Genomic DNA, 17,341 nt, shown 5'->3' on the forward strand with positions numbered 1-17,341 from the left:
TGCTGGAGTGAAATGTGGTGCACTCAGGATAGCCTGAAACTGTGATGCCTTTTCGTTGTCTGTGTGTGATACCTTTTAGTGTCTATGAATTGTCTGCCTGCCAAGATGGCAGCCATTTTGTTCTCAGAGTTATTGCAGACTGTTACGGGGTAGATACTCACACCATGCTCTCTCACGGAGACTTTACTTTTTTTTTCTTGTTGTTTTCCTTTCTCTAAAGTAGGGTGTTTTGGACCAAACTTATGTTTACACATGCATAGAGTAAACACTGTACACTGTTGTGTACAGGAACTGCTTTAGTTCAAAGAAACCATCAGCATTATGGAGTCTCTAATAAAGTGTCTCACACTATAGCCTTGTTAGGGGCTAATTTATGGTGTGACAGACGGATGTGTTCCCCGATCATCTCACTGGGAAATGGAAAAAGGAGCCATCTTTCTTTGGTTGGAGGCTGGCCAACTGCCCCATTCCCCAATAAGACCTTGGGTAGGAAAAAAGGGGGGCAATGAAATTTTCTCGGAACATTTTCACCCCTCACTGAATTTTCAAAAAGAAAAGGAGTACTTGTGGCACCTTAGACACTAACCAATTTATTTGAGCATAAGCTTTCGTGAGCTACAGCTCACTTCATCGGATGCATACAGTGGAAAGTATAGAAGATCTTTTTATACACACAAAGCATGAAAAAATGGGTGTTTACCACTACAAAAGGTTTTCTCTCCCCCCACCCCACTCTCCTGCTGGTAATAGCTTATGTAAAGTGATCACTCTCCTTACAATGTGTATGATAATCAAGTTGGGCCATTTCCAGCACAAATCCAGGTTTTCTCCTCCCCTCCCCCCACACAAACCCACTCTCTTGTTGGGAGGGAGAAAACCTGGATTTGTGCTGGAAATGGCCCAACTTGATTATCATACACATTGTAAGGAGAGTGATCACTTTACATAAGCTATTACCAGCAGGAGAGTGGGGTGGGGGGAGAGAAAACCTTTTGTAGTGGTAAACACCCATTTTTTCATGCTTTGTGTGTATAAAAAGATCTTCTATACTTTCCAGAGTATGCATCCGATGAAGTGAGCTGTAGCTCACGAAAGCTTATGCTCAAATAAATTGGTTAGTCTCTAAGGTGCCACAAGTACTCCTTTTCTTTTTGCGAATACAGACTAACACGGCTGTTACTCTGAAACCTGTCACTGAATTTTGAAATTCAATTGAAATTTCAGAATTTGAAAAATTTCAACCAACTCTGTAGTTGGTTCCATCTGGAGTTAGTGCAGTAGGTAGAGATAGACATCAGCTGAAGATGTAATTGACCTGCAGATTTCTGGACACTGGGGGCCAGTTTTCAAAAGAGCCATATTACATGCACATTTCGTATTAGGTGCACGATAGGAGCCGAGCTCTTGAAAATATGACCCCAACTGTGAGTTCTGAGCAAATTTCAAAATGTCATCAACATTCTGAATTTGGAGGGGATTTTTGGTGGGATGGGGAGTGGGTGAGGAAATTTAGAATATTTTTTCATAATTCCTCTAGTCTCCAATTGATCCAAACAATTATGGAGGTGGTTGAAATTTTTCATACTTGGAAATTTTCAAAATTCAAGGTTGTGTGCTGTGTGAATTCCTCCCCACACTCAGGATCTTGTGGAGTGGCTCAGCAATCTCCTAAAGAGCAAGGCAGGCGACTCCAGAAGGCTAAGTTAATAATTTTGAACTCATGTAACTGAAGGAGGTAAAATTGTTCAAGATTAAGTGGAAAACATCAAAGTCAGATAAAACAAAAAGTATTTGTGTGTCTGTGTACATGGGACATTCTACTCTACTGGATGGAATCAGAACTTCTCAACCGTGTGTCATAGGCTCTATATTGCAGAGAGCTAATAAAGATTTTCCTTTAGCTCGAGTAGCAGGGATATGTAACTTAGGAGCAGGCAGATATGCATTGTATGTTTTCACTGGCTACTGAATGCAGTGTAATGACCACCGTGAAGTCCTAGGCGGCCTGAATTTGTTATCATGCTTCATTTATTTGTATTTTGAAAAACTCACATTTAATTCAATTTCTCTCTCTCTCTCTTTCTCGCCTTCCCCCCCGCCCCTTTTTGTCTTAAATCAGGATTCTAGCCACCGCTGGGACTGATTTTGACCTACGGACCCTGCGAGCTGTTCGGGTATTGAGACCTTTGAAGTTGGTGTCAGGAATTCCAAGTGAGTGTAATGAGAACCATTGCAACATCATTGTCAGAGAGGCCCCCTGGCCTTTGCGGTCTGTGTCCTCTGATCTATATAATCTTCCCCCTGCTTCCTATCGCACTGGGGTGCCCTTGCTTTCCACGCCTGAGGTCCTGATTTTCCATTGCTCTGTGTTGTGTCAGCTTTTACACCTATGCAAAGGGCGTGCAAAGTGCTCCCTACTAGGCCCCAGGATTGGAACTTCACAGATTTGGTTCTTGAGACGTCTTCACTCTAGGACTTGATCTGTACTCCAAGCACTGCCAGATGCCAAGTTTGCCAACCTTCTGGCCCCCCAGTGCTCGAATTCCCAAGGGAGATCTTTAGCTGGAGCTAAGGCAGTTAACACCAAATGTGGCTCTGGCCTCCCATGTTACTCAGCCTGTAAGTAACACCAGGTAAGGGCAAGGCAGATAAAGGGAGATTACCTCTAATCAAGTTTTCACCATAGGCAACGTGATACTTTTATCGTTTGAGTTGCCCAGATGCTCTGGTGAGGGGCACTGTAGAAATACTTTGCAGAGGACTCCTAGTGATACCTGTTCATTTTTCCCTTTCTGAATTTGGAACTGAAGCATTTTCCATGCAGCATGAGGCAGTGAGAGGAAATTGTTTCCCTTTTAAATGGGATGCACTTACACGAAGCTCAGCTGTTCATCCAGACTAACTCATTAACATCCTTCTCCTCCTCTCAAACAGCAGCCTGGTGTTTCAGCTCTACTCCAGAGGTGGTTTCTTGCAGCCAAAATACCAGGGGCTGTGCAGAGCTGATGAGGAATGAGCTTCCCTGCTTCTTGTGCTGGAAACTTGAGTTACCGCAGTTCCCTTTGGGAGTACAGATTACATAAGCATTTCCCATGCAGAAGGAAAGGGCTCGTGCCTCGGCTTGTGACAAGCTGACATTTATTTATTAATATGTATTTGAAATGAATAGTCATAGGGAAATGCCCTTGATCTGTTAAGCACCAACCAACAAGTGCTTTTTGATTGTACAAGGCCATTTAAATAGACATGATGAAGCACTGGAGGGGAAACTAAGCTGAAATGACTTATCTAAGATCACTTGATAAATCAGAGCTGGGACTGGAACTTGTGTCTACTACATCCCAGCCTAGTGCTTTAGCCACTAGGCCATTGACTGACCCTTCTTCCGAGCCCACTCGTGAGGTGCATTGAGAGTGTGGGGAAGGATTGTCCTGCCATTGCCCATGCTGTGGGTGGGTAAAGAGCAGCTTCCACTCCCCAGGGCTGTAAATCAGGCACCTTTCTCTAGCGTGAAATTCATATGAAAAACTAAAGCAAGTTTAATAAAATAATCATGATCCCATATAGGAACCACAAGGAGGGTGAAATCACAGATACGAGAGTTTCTTAAAGGAGAACAACACACCCGCTCCATTGCATAAAGGCATCCCTGAGTAAAGAGATCAGCACAAGGAGTATACACCACTAAAGTCCAGCGTACGCCTTATTCTGAGTGTGTAAGTGGGACTTCCGTGGCACAGAGGCTGTGTGCGGGCTCTCTGCATAGGGGCGAATTTCACCTCACTATAACCACACAACATTACACGCTTCCATGGAATACTCTAGGGCCCCAGTCAACTTTCTAAAACTGATTATCTGGTGGGAGAGAGTCTCCCATTTTGATGATTACATGTGAGAAAACTGCCACTTTTTGCTTCATGGGCACTTATGCCTTATGAAAACAGACATTCAACTTAATACAGCCAGCCACAACTCTTCCGCCCCTTGAGCCGAGTGGTAACTATAGCCCAGTGTGACACCATAGATTTAAGGCATGCTATAGCTCTGCTATACAATTGAAAGGCTGCTTTGGCACCTGAGAGCTTTATAATTCTTCCCCCCTGCAATACACACAGTCCTTAGATGTGCTGTATGCTGTCCTAATATGCACTCGCCATGTGTCTGTATTTTTTCCCAACCCAGGTGAGCATTTTTCTGTGCACTTCTGTGTTGATCTCACTTAAGTTTTACAAGGCAGTGGGACAAGGATGATCCTTTTGCCCCAGTGTGGGCCCCACAGCCAAGGTAGCTTTAAACGGGTGGTTAACAGTGCATTGCTTTCCTTATGCACATCTACATAAAATGATCAGACACCTTTATCTCTTTGCCGTCTCCTCTTTTCTCCCCTGTTTTAATTGAAACTGAATTTGAGTGCTGGTGAAAAGGCCCAAGATTGGAAGCCCCAGAGACAGCAGGCCTTTTTGTTTGTCAGTGGGTCTCACTTAAAGCAGGGCAACATTTTTCCGACTAATTGTTTAGTCACTGAAAAATGCACTTGGGGTTGACTGAAATGATTGGCAACTTTGCGTGGAGTTTGCTGAATCGTTTCAACCAAACTGGAAAAGTCTATGTCCGTCGGTAATGTCAATAATGTTTCATTTGGCTCCCCAAAAATTCTGTTTTGATTTTTCAGGCTTTTGTCAGAAGCAAGGAAAAGAGTCCTAAAAAGGACAGGGGAGGAGGCGGTGCTGGTGTTGGCTCCCTTTATTAGCTTTAGCTCCCAGGTTAGGGCATTCAGTGGGGATGGGGGAGACACAGGTTCAATTCCCCTCTCTGCCTGATGCAGAGCAGGCATTTAAACTTGCAGACTTGACGATGGGATGTTCTGGTATGGGGCTTTCTCAAACTCCCCTCTTAAAGCTGTTCCACTTTTTATCGATAATTATAGTCACTGGAGCAGGGCCTTAAAGTTGGGTCTCCCACCTCCCCGGCGAGTGTGCTAACTACCAGGCTGAAAAGCATTCTCACTTCCCCCCCTCGCCCAGTGACTGTGACTTGTCATGGTGCTCTCTCTGACCCACTGACTCCTTGGCCCCTGTGGGAAACAAGAGTGCCAAATTCACACCGATTGTGGCATTAATTTTTTTGGTATTTGGACCCATCCTCTGGCGCTGGCTTGAGATCACCAACATGTTTCACATGAGCCACTGAACAGCTTTTAGGACCTCGCCTGGCTCCCACTGATGCTAATTGGAAGATTTTGATGGGATCTGGTTCGGAGCCTTAATCGTTACTGAGCAGAGAGAGCTTTGAATCAATGACCTAGAAGAAGAGGCATTGCTGGACATTGCCAATCCAGAGCATTTTATTAAAAATCCAAAGTCCCCTACCTTCCAAAAAACCCTTCTTTTCCTCCAGTCACTGACTACAATAATTTCCTTGCTTCCTACAGGTCTGCAGGTTGTCCTCAAGTCCATCATGAAGGCCATGGTGCCCTTGCTCCAGATTGGGCTGCTTCTCTTCTTTGCGATAGTGATGTTTGCCATCATTGGGCTGGAGTTCTACATGGGGAAGTTTCATAAAACCTGCTTCTCGAATGAAACAGGTGAGATTGAGCTGCTGCTGTTCCCTCAGTAAGTCAGCAGAGCACGCATTGTCCGTTTGAGGGCCTAGTGTCCTCTCTCAGGGAAGTGACCTATGTAAGAAAGGTTGAATTCCACCAGGTTTTTTGTGATGAGACTTAAAGCCAAAGTCCAGGAGCTTGTCTAGTGATGATCCCATGACCCAGAGGTGTCTTGACAAAATTCCAGCTGGCATAATTACCTTCTGCCTCCCTTATTCATCCTGCAGTTTGACTTGGATGTAGTGGGCCCAGTTTTCTGTTGATACAAATCTCTGCAGCTTGACTGACCCGGTACTCTTGACTTCCTGTTCTAAACTGTTGTGCACTGAGCCTGTTTCTGTTTTTTCCAGGGTGATTTGTGTGTAACATTTGATGATGAACACAATTTCCAGTTTTTGTCTCTAAGTTCATTCAGTCTTCTTCAATTTCTCCTTTCCATTCAACTTAGTTTTCTGATTCTTATTTTCCCCTCAGTGTTTTCTGGCTTTCTTCTAGCTGATTAAACAACAGCCTTCTATATTAGACCCCTTTCTCCCTCCTGCTTTGTTTTCTTTTTCCCCTTCCACTCCTCCTCTCCCTCCCAGCCCACTTTCTCAGTGCTGCAGAACGCCTGGGTGCACACATGCACACTGCCAACCAGATACATTCTCCTCTCATTTACAGCACTGTGGCTGGGATGGATTTACACCAGCATGTGTCAGAGGCAGCTCAGGCCCTGTGTGTGTGTGACTTTTGCATTGTAACTGGCAATCAGGCACTCATGGCGCTGGCTGGATGCAATGACTTTTGATTTCCAGATGATTGGGGTTCTGATGTGCAGCTGTTTAATTGTGAGATCTATAGAAGGTTGCTGGGGTAAGAGACAACACCATAGCATGAAGCCTGGGTTGGGACAGATGGCGAGCAGCAGAGAAGTCAGAGAGAGAGAGAGACGAATGAAAATTCTGGGAGGAGGACACGGGGTGAAGGACTTCACAGAGAGGGAAGTCAGAACTGGACAGAGCTTTGAGAAGAGCAGGCCAAGGGCATGACCGTGAAGGTGAGTCAGAAGGATAGTCCAGAGACGGTGAGAAAGAGGAACTGGAAGGCCGCTAGGTATGACTGGCCATCGATGTGAGGGTTGAAGTCCCTGTGAATAAGGAGAGACGGGACAGATGGAAAAATCAGTCAGAGAGGAAGAAAGGTCCAAAGGGGTGGTTCAGAACCCGGCTGAGGGAGAGACGAAGGCGGGAGTAGAGTGCGAGCAGGCCAAAGCTGAGGAGGAGGGGGATGAATGAGGGGCTATGGCAGATGAGAGGAAGGCGAAATCTATGGCATGACCACAGTCTTCCAGGTGGGGCATGTAGGAAAGAGAGAGGCCTAAGAAGGAAGTGGCTAGGGAAGCAATTGTGTGGGGTTTGGGAGGAGTGTGATGCAGGCTCCTGGAGCGTGGCCGGGGATGTTTAAGTACCAGTCTTGTAAGGGCAACATGGCTGGGCCCTTAGCACACACTGTAACATGATTATCTCGTATCCTAACACTGTGAAAAGTATCTACACGCTGACCCCTCCCATCTGCTGCACTGACTCCATAGTCCCGCGGGGCAGCCCTGCCGTTACATACAGTCCGATCAGCAATGCAGCACCTGTGGTTGGAGAGAGAGAAAGCCCTCACAGCGTGTTAATAAAAGGCCAGATAAAGGATAAGGATAAAACCTGGCAACTGCCATAAGAAATGTTGCGTCCTGGAAATGGGAAATTGGACCCTGCAGTGAAAATAACACGTGTCTACCTGCCTCTATGTAATAAACCCCAGAAAATAGAGGATTAGGGCCCGGACAACCAGAGTCCCTTAACTAAGGGCAGGGTGCAACATCAGAATAGCCGCTTGGGGTGCAATTTAACTGTAAAAAACACAGAGCGTGTTCTGCTAAGTCAGCTCTTTTGGGGGGCGGAGGGAGCCTGTCTGTTTGTTCTGTGTTTGTACAACAGCCCAATGGGGTTCTGGTCCAGGACTGGGGCTCAGAGATGCTACCACAATTCAAATTGATAATAACAATATTGCTGGACCGGAAGTGGAAGATCTTTCCCAAGCAGAGACGGCAGTGTAAGCAGTTATATAGAGCTTTGCCTTTTCAAAGAGCTTTCCAGCTATTAGTGAAATGATCCTTACACCCCCGTCAGTGAGCTGGGTAGCTATTTAAATAGGCTTAAAAGGCTGCCTGGCCATTGAATGATGTGAGGCTTTCAGCTCTGTTTTGGGCTCAGAAATAACTTCCATTGAACACACGCACAAGGCCACTGAGCAGCAGCATGGGAGGCAGTGTTCCCTAGTGGTTAGAGCACTGGACTGGGACTCAGGAGACGTGATTTCTATTCCTTGATCTGTCAGTGTGTGATGGCTGACCTCGGACAAATCACTTCCCTTTGTGTCTGTTTCCCCATCTGTAAAATGGGGGTAATGATACTGACCTTCTGGGTAAGATGCTTTGAGATCTCCTGATGAAAAGCACTAGATAACAGCTAGGATTGTTCCTATTTTAGCCCCATTTTCTAGCTGGGGAAATAGAGGCACAGAGAAGGGAAGTAACTTGCCCAAGCTCACCCTGCAGCTCACGTGATAGAAATGGGGATGAGGTTTCAGGGGCCGGTTTCTCCGTTCTTGCGCCCTGTGCAGTCATTTATGCCAGTGCAAATGGAGTGTGAAAAGCCCCTGAATCAGCCTGGTAATGACTGGTGTGCAAGTGGCAGCATGGGGTCAGGGCAGCGGACAATCTGGCCCCAGGTCTCCCGGGTGACTGAGGGGATGCAACTGGGGAGATGTTTGTTTGAGATGAGAGAAGATTGCAAGCACATGGGAGCAGAGACACAGGTGGGAGTCAGACTGTTGGGGCCTGGCAGGTGAGGAGGAGGATCTGGAGTGGTAGTGAGACAGCCATCGTCTGGGCTGACGCACTGGGGACCTGCAGAGGGAAAATCATGAGTGGCTAAAGAGCCAACACTCCCTAAAGGGGAGCCGTAACAACTCACATCCGAGGTGGATTGGAACAGAGGGAGACCTGTAAAGCGTCTACACCACACCGGTGGGTTACACGTGGAGCCTGCCAACGAGTGAGTGTGAGGAGGGGAGAGCTCTGGATAAAGAAGATGGCTAGAGTGGTGGTTAGTGGTAGACTGGAGATGGGGAGAGGTGAGAACCAGGGAACAGAAGATTCAAGTGATCAGGTGTTGGTCTAAGCATCACCTAATACTCTTCTTTATGCCCTTGGCACTTAATAAGTGGGCAGAGCGCTGCTTAGAATTCTCAGCCTTTCCCTCACTGACATGGCGGCTTTGGTGGGTGGGGCGAAGGAGGGAAAGTAATTAGGTAGCTGCTGGGTTTTTTTGCATTTAATATTTGTAGCTTCTTTAAAAAATAAATAAATAAAAGCCACAGTCCCATTCATGGCCACTTGGGAGCCATCTTGGTGTACGACATCACGCTGATGTTATGACTGACAGATCTCCAGGCCAAGCGGAAGGCTGAGCCCTGTTTGTGGCATGTGATGTAACATACCCCGCTTAGCCCTGCTCTTGGAGCAGCACTCGAGTATGGAACTGGGAGCCCAGCCAGAAGCTTGTGAGTACCATACATCATGGCATCTGGCATCTCGACAGGAGGGAAGCAGGGCCAGCTCCAGAATGAAGGTTATGACCTCCTTAAAGCCTCCACCTTACCAGTGTATGAAGGAGTCGCTGTTAAAGGGCACCACGCAGCTCTCTGCTCTGCTCTGTGGTTAATGTGTTCATCTACAGATGAATTACCGAAATTGATTCTACCCAGTTCCCTCTCCTCCCCTCCTCGCTCACTCCCTCCGATCGGAAACGGAGCAATGGCATTTCTGAAAAGGCAGCGGGCGAGGTTTCCTGGATCTGGAATCCCTTGTGTGCAGGGAAAGCAAACATCCCGCTAATCTAATCAACCCAGCCTTTTAAACCTAAATGCCTAATCTCCGAAGAGGTGCATTAACAAACTCAGGTCCATTTGCTCTGAGCATTGACTTCAGGTGGGAATATGAACCTCCTCAAGTAGCTACATACCTGGAACAGTAGTAGGGCTGGGGATCTGGGGAGTTAGGGGGCTTCAGGCCTGGTCTTGTTCACAGTCCCCAAATGAAACAGTCACTTAGGATTCTTATGGAAGCCAAGAAGCAAAGAGCAGTAATTCAGAAAGACGGCGAGCTCATGGGATATGAATGGAAATGTGGTAGCTCAGATCGACACAGCATTAGTAATCCTATGGTACTGGGCGGCTCAACTATAAGGGGCAACTATGAGTGTTTGTGGGTTTTTTCCCCCCCTCAAATATCAGGGAAGGTTTGTCACGTGACCTTTTATATATGGCACAATGGGCTGTTCTGAGCTTATGGAAAAGACCCTTTGTTTTGGTGGAAAACAGGCAAAAAATCTAAGACCCACACATTAGTGTGCAATTTTCAGTGAATATGTGATATATTTTCCACTCTCCATAATCTTCCATGCACTCATGTGTTGCTGACACATAGAGTTCTTTTATGCACAGCCATTTGCACCTGTTCTCATTCACCATTCCCTGCTTACCAGACTCCAGAAGTTATGGTTACAAAATCATCTTGAGATAGGACGGCATTACACTAATTTCTGATTTTCCTTTGGACACCTACCTAGCCCTTTGAAACATGCACTAGAGCAGTGATTCTCAAACTTTTGTACTGGTGACCCCTTTCACTTAGCAAGACTCTGAGTGCGACCCCCTTTATGAATTAAAAACACTTTTTAATTGTGATGGGGCAAGGCCAGATAGATATATTAGCTCCAGGCTAAACAAATCCCTGGTACCAGGATAAGTGAAATGGCAGCTGCTCCAGGTCAATTAAGACAGCTGGGGCCAATTAAGAACTTTCCAGAAGGCAGGGAGAACGTTAGGTTGATTGGGACACCTGAAGCCAATCAGGGGCTGGCTGAAACTAGTTAAAAGCCTCCCAGTTAGTCAGGTGGGTGTGCATGTCAGGAGCTGTGGGAGGAAGTTGCCAGCAAGTTAAAGAAGTATGGGCTGGATGAATGGACTATAAGGTGGATAGAAAGTTGGCTAGATTGTTGGGCTCAACGGGTAGTGATCAATGGCTCTATGTCTAGCTGGCAGCCAGTATCAAGTGAAGTGCCCCAAGGGTTCGTCCTCGGGCCGATATTGTTCAATATCTTCATAAATGATCTGGAGGATGGGGTGGATTGCACCCTCAGCAAGTTTGCAGATGACACTAATCTGGGAGGAGAGGTAGATATGCTGGAGGGTAGGGATAGGATACAGAGGGACCTAGACAAATTAGAGGATTGGGCCAAAAGAAATCTGATGAGGTTCAACATGGACAAGTGCAGAGTCCTGCACTTAGGACGGAAGAATCCCATGCACCGCTACAGACTAGGGACCAAGTGGCTAGGCAGCAATTCTGCAGAAAAGGACCTAGGGGTTACAGTGGACAAGAAGCTGGATATGAGTCAACAGTGTGCCCTTGTTGCCAAGAAGGCCAATGGCATTTTGGGATGCATAAGTAGGGGCACTGCCAGCAGATGGAGGGATGTGATCGTTCCCCTCTATTCGACATTGTTGAGGCCTCATCTGGAGTACTGTGTCCAGTTTTGGGCCCCACACTACAAGAAGGATGTGGAAAAATTGGAAAGAGTCCAGCGAAGGGCAACAAAAATGATTAGGGGACTGGAACACATGAGTTATGAGGAGAGGCTGAGGGAACTGGGATTGTTTAGTCTGCGGAAGAGAAGAATGAGGGGGGATTTGATAGCTGCTTTCAACTACCTGAAAGGGGGTTCCAAAGAGGATGGATCTAGACCGTTCTCAGTGGTACCAGATGACAGAACAAGGAGTAATGGTCTCAAGCTGCAGCAGGGGAGGTTTAGGTTGGATATTAGGAAAAACTTTTTCACTAGGAGGGTGGTGAAACACTGGAATGCGTTACCTAGGGAGGTGGTGGAATCTCCTTCCTTCGATATTTTTAAGGTCAGACTTGACAAAGCCCTGGCTGGGATGATTTAGTTGGGGATTGGTCTTGCTTTGAGCAGGGGGTTGGACTAGATGGCGCCCTGAGGTCCCTTCCAGCCCTGATATTCTATGATTCTATGAAGTTGTGCTGTTGGAGAGGCTGAGTAGCGCACACTGTATGAGGCACAAGGAAGGAGGCCCTGAGGTAAGGGTGAAGTGGAGCTTGAGGAAGTGAGGGCTGCTGTGGGGGAAGTAGCCCAGGGAATTGTACATGTTATGTTTCTAAAAGGCCAGCTACCATAGCTGATACTATTAGGGTCCCTGGGCTGGAGCCCGGAGTAGAGGGTGGGCCCGAGCTTCCCCCACCCCTTGCCCCCTGATTAATCACTGAGACTGGGAGACAACAGAGACTGTGCAAGGAAGGATAACTTCTCACCCCCCTCACTGGCTTATGATGAAAATGGCTCAGTAGACTGTGACCCTTGTCTCTAGAGAGAGAAGGGTTACGTGGAGGGTCGCAGTGAGCCTCTGAGGCGAGCGAAATCTGCCAGGAAACGTGGGACCCACAGAGGCAAGGGCAGAGCTTTGTCACATAATATATTTAACACCGTTATAAATGCTCAAAGCAAAGCGGCGTTTGGGGTGAAGGCTGACCGCTCGCAACCCGCCTCATAATAACCTCACGACCCCCTGAGTGGTTCCGACACCCAGTTTGAGAACCTCTGCACTAGAGATTATTGACCAATTCTGCATTGTTACACCAGTGTGAAAATCCAGAATAATCCCATTGAAATCAATGGTGTTATCTTGGATTTATAACTGAGAACAGATCGTAAACTCTTTGGGGTTTCTCCCTTTGAGTCTGTATAGACTAGAGGGTTTTTTTAACTTGAGTTAATTGATTGCTTGTTAACTTGAGTTGCTAAAAGACTAATCTAGATGTGACCCAAACAATTGGTGTGTGATGCAAACTTTGTGGTTTAGTTGTATCCTGGGACAAACCTTTATGGCATGGCTTTAAAACATGTTAGCATTTAAAAACTCAAGTTAACTAGTATTCAGTTACAAGAACTCTAGACTTGAACGGGGTGAAAATATTTCTTGTGATCCCTTTTTTCACCCAGAAATGCAGATTCAGGTTGACTGAAACAAATTTGAGAATTTGGACTGATTTTGCCAAATTGTTTATCGGGGGGAAAAAGGGGAAATTTCTTCAGAAATGTCAAAACTGTTCAGTTCAGCATTTCTGAAACCAGCATATTCAGTGATTTGCAGAGCCCAACTCTAGGCTGTGCATGGACAGCACCTAGCACAATGGGGCCCTAATCTCAGTTGCAGCCGGTAAATCATTATTGGGATTCAAATTATGATAATTTGGCCGCATCACTGTGCAAACTTAAAAAAAAAAAAAAAAAGGGGGGGGGGGGAAAGGTGGAATAGCTAATACTGATTCCCTCCCCAGGACTCCCTTTTTCACATGGACTTTAGAAGACCCTATTTGCTTGTCATGTCTCCTGCTCATAAGGTAATCAATACACGTAGTAATAGATGTTCATTGCCTTTAGAAAGGATTACCTTGTAACAAAAGGCTAAACATCAGAAAGCAGGCCGTGGTTTTCCAAGGGGCCCCTGAAGAATTGTCCTCAAAGACTTTGTTTTCTTTTTTCTTCTCGCTGCCTTGCCTCAGTAAACCCTTCAACATTCATTACAAGAGCCAAAGCGACCCACACGGGAGCCTGAGGGCAGAATCTTGTATTAAGGGGCTGGTGAGATGGGAAAAGGTTGCTTGCACACACCGTATTGTGAAATGCCACAGAGCCAGGCTGCCAGACTTTCCTCTGCAGGCTTCTTTCTGTGTAATTATTTATTATTATGATTATTATGATTATTTTATGATTGTTATTACTGATTTTTTCCCTCTTCAGTGAATTTGATTTAGTAAAGCCTGATTCTTATTATCCCTGCCCTCGCAGTGTCTTTCTGTAAGGACCTTTTCCTCTGCTGATGTGGTATAAAGGGACCTTAGTGTAAATGAAAAACGTGGGCTGATGAGTTTAGGCCTCATCTGGAATACTGTGTCCGGTTTTGGGCCCCACACTACAAGAAGGATGTGGAAAAATTGGAAAGAGTCCAGCGGGGGGCAACAAAAATTATTAGGGGACTGGAACACCTGATATATGAGGAGAGGCTGAGGGGACTGGGATTGTTTAGTCTGCAGAAGAGAAGAATGAGGGGGGATTTGATAGCTGCTTTCAACTGCCTGAAAGGGGGTTCCAAAGAGGATGGATCTAGACTGTTCTCAGTGGTAGCAGATGACAGAACAAGGACTAATGGTCTCAAGTTGCAGTGGGAGAGGTTTAGCTTGGATAGTAGGAAAACCTTTTTCACTAGGAGGATGGTGAAGCACTGGAATGCATTACCTAGGGAGCTGGTGGAATCTCCTTCCTTAGATATTTTTAAGGTCAGGCTTGACAAAGCCCTGGCTGGGATGATTTAGTTGGGAATTGGTCCTGCTTTGAGCAGGCGGTTGGACTAGGTGACCTCCTGAGGTCCCTTCCAACCCTGATATTCTATGATTCACTGTGAGAATCCAGCCCTGGGCTCCCAAAGCTTCTCCATCAACTGCATGGCGGCAGAGTAATAACTGCTCTGGATAATGGTGAGCATGGGAATCAAGAGGAATATGGATATAAAGTGACTTTAATTTTTGGTGGGAGAGGAGTGGGTTTGAGTGTCTACCTGGCAGGTGATCGATCTTTGCTTAGTCATGACAACAAATTGCTATTTCTGACCTTGCTCAGAGCCAGCGGGATGGGGGATCAATCGTTCTTTGCTTATTCATGACACTCAGTGGATATTTCTGGTCTTGTCTCGGATGAGCTAGGTCACCCTTTGCGCACGTCCTCTGAGGTCTTTCTGAGTGGTAGAAGTCTTTACCTTCGCTTTCAGTGGGGCTGGAGGACGACCACCATAGAACAGAGACTGTGTTTTGTACTCAGGGTCGCTTTACAAATGAATTAAATATGGATGACTAGTGCAGTGATTGTTTAGGACCAGCAGAGCAGCCATTATTAGTAGTTCATTTATTATTTGTATTGTGGTGGTGCCTGGAGGCTGGGCCGCCACTGCGCTGGGCTCTGCACAAACATGTAACACAGTGTCAGTCCTCGTCCCCCAAGGGCTTACAGTCCATTCCGTGTTCGGCGCTTGGCAGCCATGGACATGAAAACCTGTTTCAATGAGAGAAGTAGCATTGGCAAGGGCATGCCATCCTCCTCCTCTACACTCTCCAACATGGGCCAGGAGGGAATTGGTATGCCCTTGCCCCAGATCCTCTGCTGAATATTTCCCTACTAGATGGCCCCTACAGCAGTTCAGCATTGCCTTCTTTGCATTGGGGAGGAGCACCAAACTTGCTAAGAGACATGAACCCACTGCCTTCTGTCCCAGAGGCTAGCATGCTCTCAGTTGTGCTGAAGTTAAAGGGCTCAATTCTCCACTCTGTCCTACTGTCTGGTCCCAGAGAAAAGCTAGTTGTTTAGGTGCAGCTGTAACTCTCACTGCTGGCCTTGGGCACTCCTTGTACCGATGGGTATGGTTTCACTTCAAGCGGGAGATCTATTTCCAGCTGAGTAGACATGCCCACACTAGCTCTGATCGAACTAGCGGGCTAAAAAAAAAAAAGTGTACCGATGGCAGCATGAGCGGTGGGATGAGCTAGCCGTTTGAGTGCGTAGCTCCTCTCCTGGGCGGGATCAGACTCGGGGCTGCTAGGCCCTCCCACTGCCATGGCTACACTTCTGGTTTTAGCATGCTAGCTAGATCAGAGCTAGTGTGGGTACGTCTCCGAGCTTGGGAAGCAATTCCCAGCTCAAGAAGTGTAAAAGTGCACTATATAGGATTGGGTTTAGCTTTGCTCTGCCCCTCCCTTCATGACCTCGCCCTTGGAAAACCCTCAACATTCTCCCTCCCTCCCCTTATGCTGGGACAGTAGCTGCGCTAAGTGGTCTTAGCGGACCGGAGAACTTGCCTCATGATCTTTTTGTTTCTGTCCATCATCACTCTGACGCAACAGGCTGAATACAATAGTAGTAATGTTAATACTTAGCACTTTTCTACACATTACAGTATGTCACTGAATCAAAGTATTCACTCTGCTTTAAATCCAGGGCATCTCCTTGGTCTATCACCTGGTTTACTGCTGGTTTACTGCTGGTTCCAGGGCATGGATGGGGGGGCTGCAGTTTTCTGAATGAAAGTCTGACTATTAATGCTATGGTATTGCTCAGTTGTGGCCCCAAACGTTGCACTAACCCTGTTGTGAGCTGTAGGTTTTGGACACAAGGGGCCTGATTTTCATTTACATTGTCACTAAAGTCCCTAACACACCCCTGGCAATGTGAAGGGCCTTACGTGGGCATACAGTATAGCTACACCCACTTTAATATCCCAGAGTAGCATAAAGGAACCTTAGTGTAAATGAGAATCAGACCCTGCTTCTCCTGGAGGCAGTTTGATGAGAGCTCAGTGATACCAGTATCTTTGATCAGTAACTGTGTTTTCCTCCCCCGACCCCTCTTGTCTCTGTAGGTGAGGAGGTGGGAGATTTTCCTTGTGGAGAGGATCCCCCTGCCAGGCAATGTGAGAATGGAACCACATGCAGGAAATACTGGCCAGGCCCCAACTATGGAATTACCAACTTTGACAATATTCTGTTTGCTGTGCTAACTGTCTTCCAGTGCATCACCATGGAGGGCTGGACTGACATCCTCTACAATGTGAGTATCACAGACAATATTCATAAAGTTCTCTGGGCGATGTGTGAATTGCCTTTTTCTATTCCACTGCGGGGGCAGGCTTCGCACAGATTCCCAGTATGGAGAACAAAACAAGGAAGAACGTGCCAGTGGTTCATTCTTACTGGGATAAGATAGAACTCTGGCTTGAGCTGCAAAACACATCAGCTGGTTGGTGTTTTTCCATCAATAGCCCCCAGCCCAGGCTTCCGCGAGCACTGTGCTTTGTAGGACATTCCTTGATGCCTTATAATCCTTTACGGGTCCCACAAATCATTATCACAGTCCAGAGAGATGGCATTTTGAGGTAGCATTCCTTGTATTTGCATACCTATGTGTAGTGACTTTTGATGCAGCCAAAATGTCATCAGGTTACATTGCAATGTACTGGTGCAGTTTCACACCAAATGGGTTTGTCCCATTGTAGGAACTCTAAGCATTGAGTTCATCCTCACTATTTGTTATGGAATATATTTCATCAAAGGCCTAATAGAAGTGGCACAATCAGTGACTCCTTCACATTCGTCTCTTGTATCTAGGGGCTTTCCCTACAGCCTAGGTGCACACGTAGTGCTGTGTATTGTAACATGCTTAAAGGAACATAGGTAGATGATGGTCCAAAATGGAGTGCTGGTTTGGGTTATTCTGGGAGAGTTTTACAAAAGCTAATTAGCCACATTCTTACCTGCCATATCTCCACTGACTTGGGCGGAGCTGCACCCAGGATGAATGTGGTCTTTTGGGTCTGAATCTTCATTGCCTTGCACTTTGTTTAGTCATTGACACATGTGCGAAGTGGGTACAAAAGGCTACAGTGTAGATCTGAGAGTATTTTCCAGCTGTTTTTCACCCTCTTTGTGCCATGTAAATGACTGCACTGGGCACAAGGGAGTAGAGAACGCTGGTTGTAGAACACGCTCATTAGTGCTAGTGACACACAGATGTTTTGTAT

The 17,341-nt window shown here is 46.4% G+C and overlaps 1 protein-coding gene across 14 annotated transcripts in view; it reads left to right on the plus strand.

The window, feature by feature from the left end:
• The window catches only part of CACNA1B (calcium voltage-gated channel subunit alpha1 B), a 466,872-nt gene that overhangs the window by 172,400 nt on the left and 277,131 nt on the right, over nucleotides 1–17,341 (plus strand). For all 14 annotated transcript variants that reach the window (XM_043530418.1, XM_043530423.1, XM_043530432.1 and 11 more), the window contains exons 4-6: nucleotides 2,120–2,211; nucleotides 5,432–5,584; nucleotides 16,184–16,371. In XM_043530418.1, coding sequence (XP_043386353.1) covers nucleotides 2,120–2,211; nucleotides 5,432–5,584; nucleotides 16,184–16,371 — 433 coding nt within the window. The remainder of the gene's footprint in view (nucleotides 1–2,119; nucleotides 2,212–5,431; nucleotides 5,585–16,183; nucleotides 16,372–17,341) is intronic.

This window comes from Chelonia mydas, chromosome 16 (genome assembly GCF_015237465.2).
Source record: "Chelonia mydas isolate rCheMyd1 chromosome 16, rCheMyd1.pri.v2, whole genome shotgun sequence".
Taxonomy (NCBI): Eukaryota; Metazoa; Chordata; order Testudines; family Cheloniidae; genus Chelonia; species Chelonia mydas.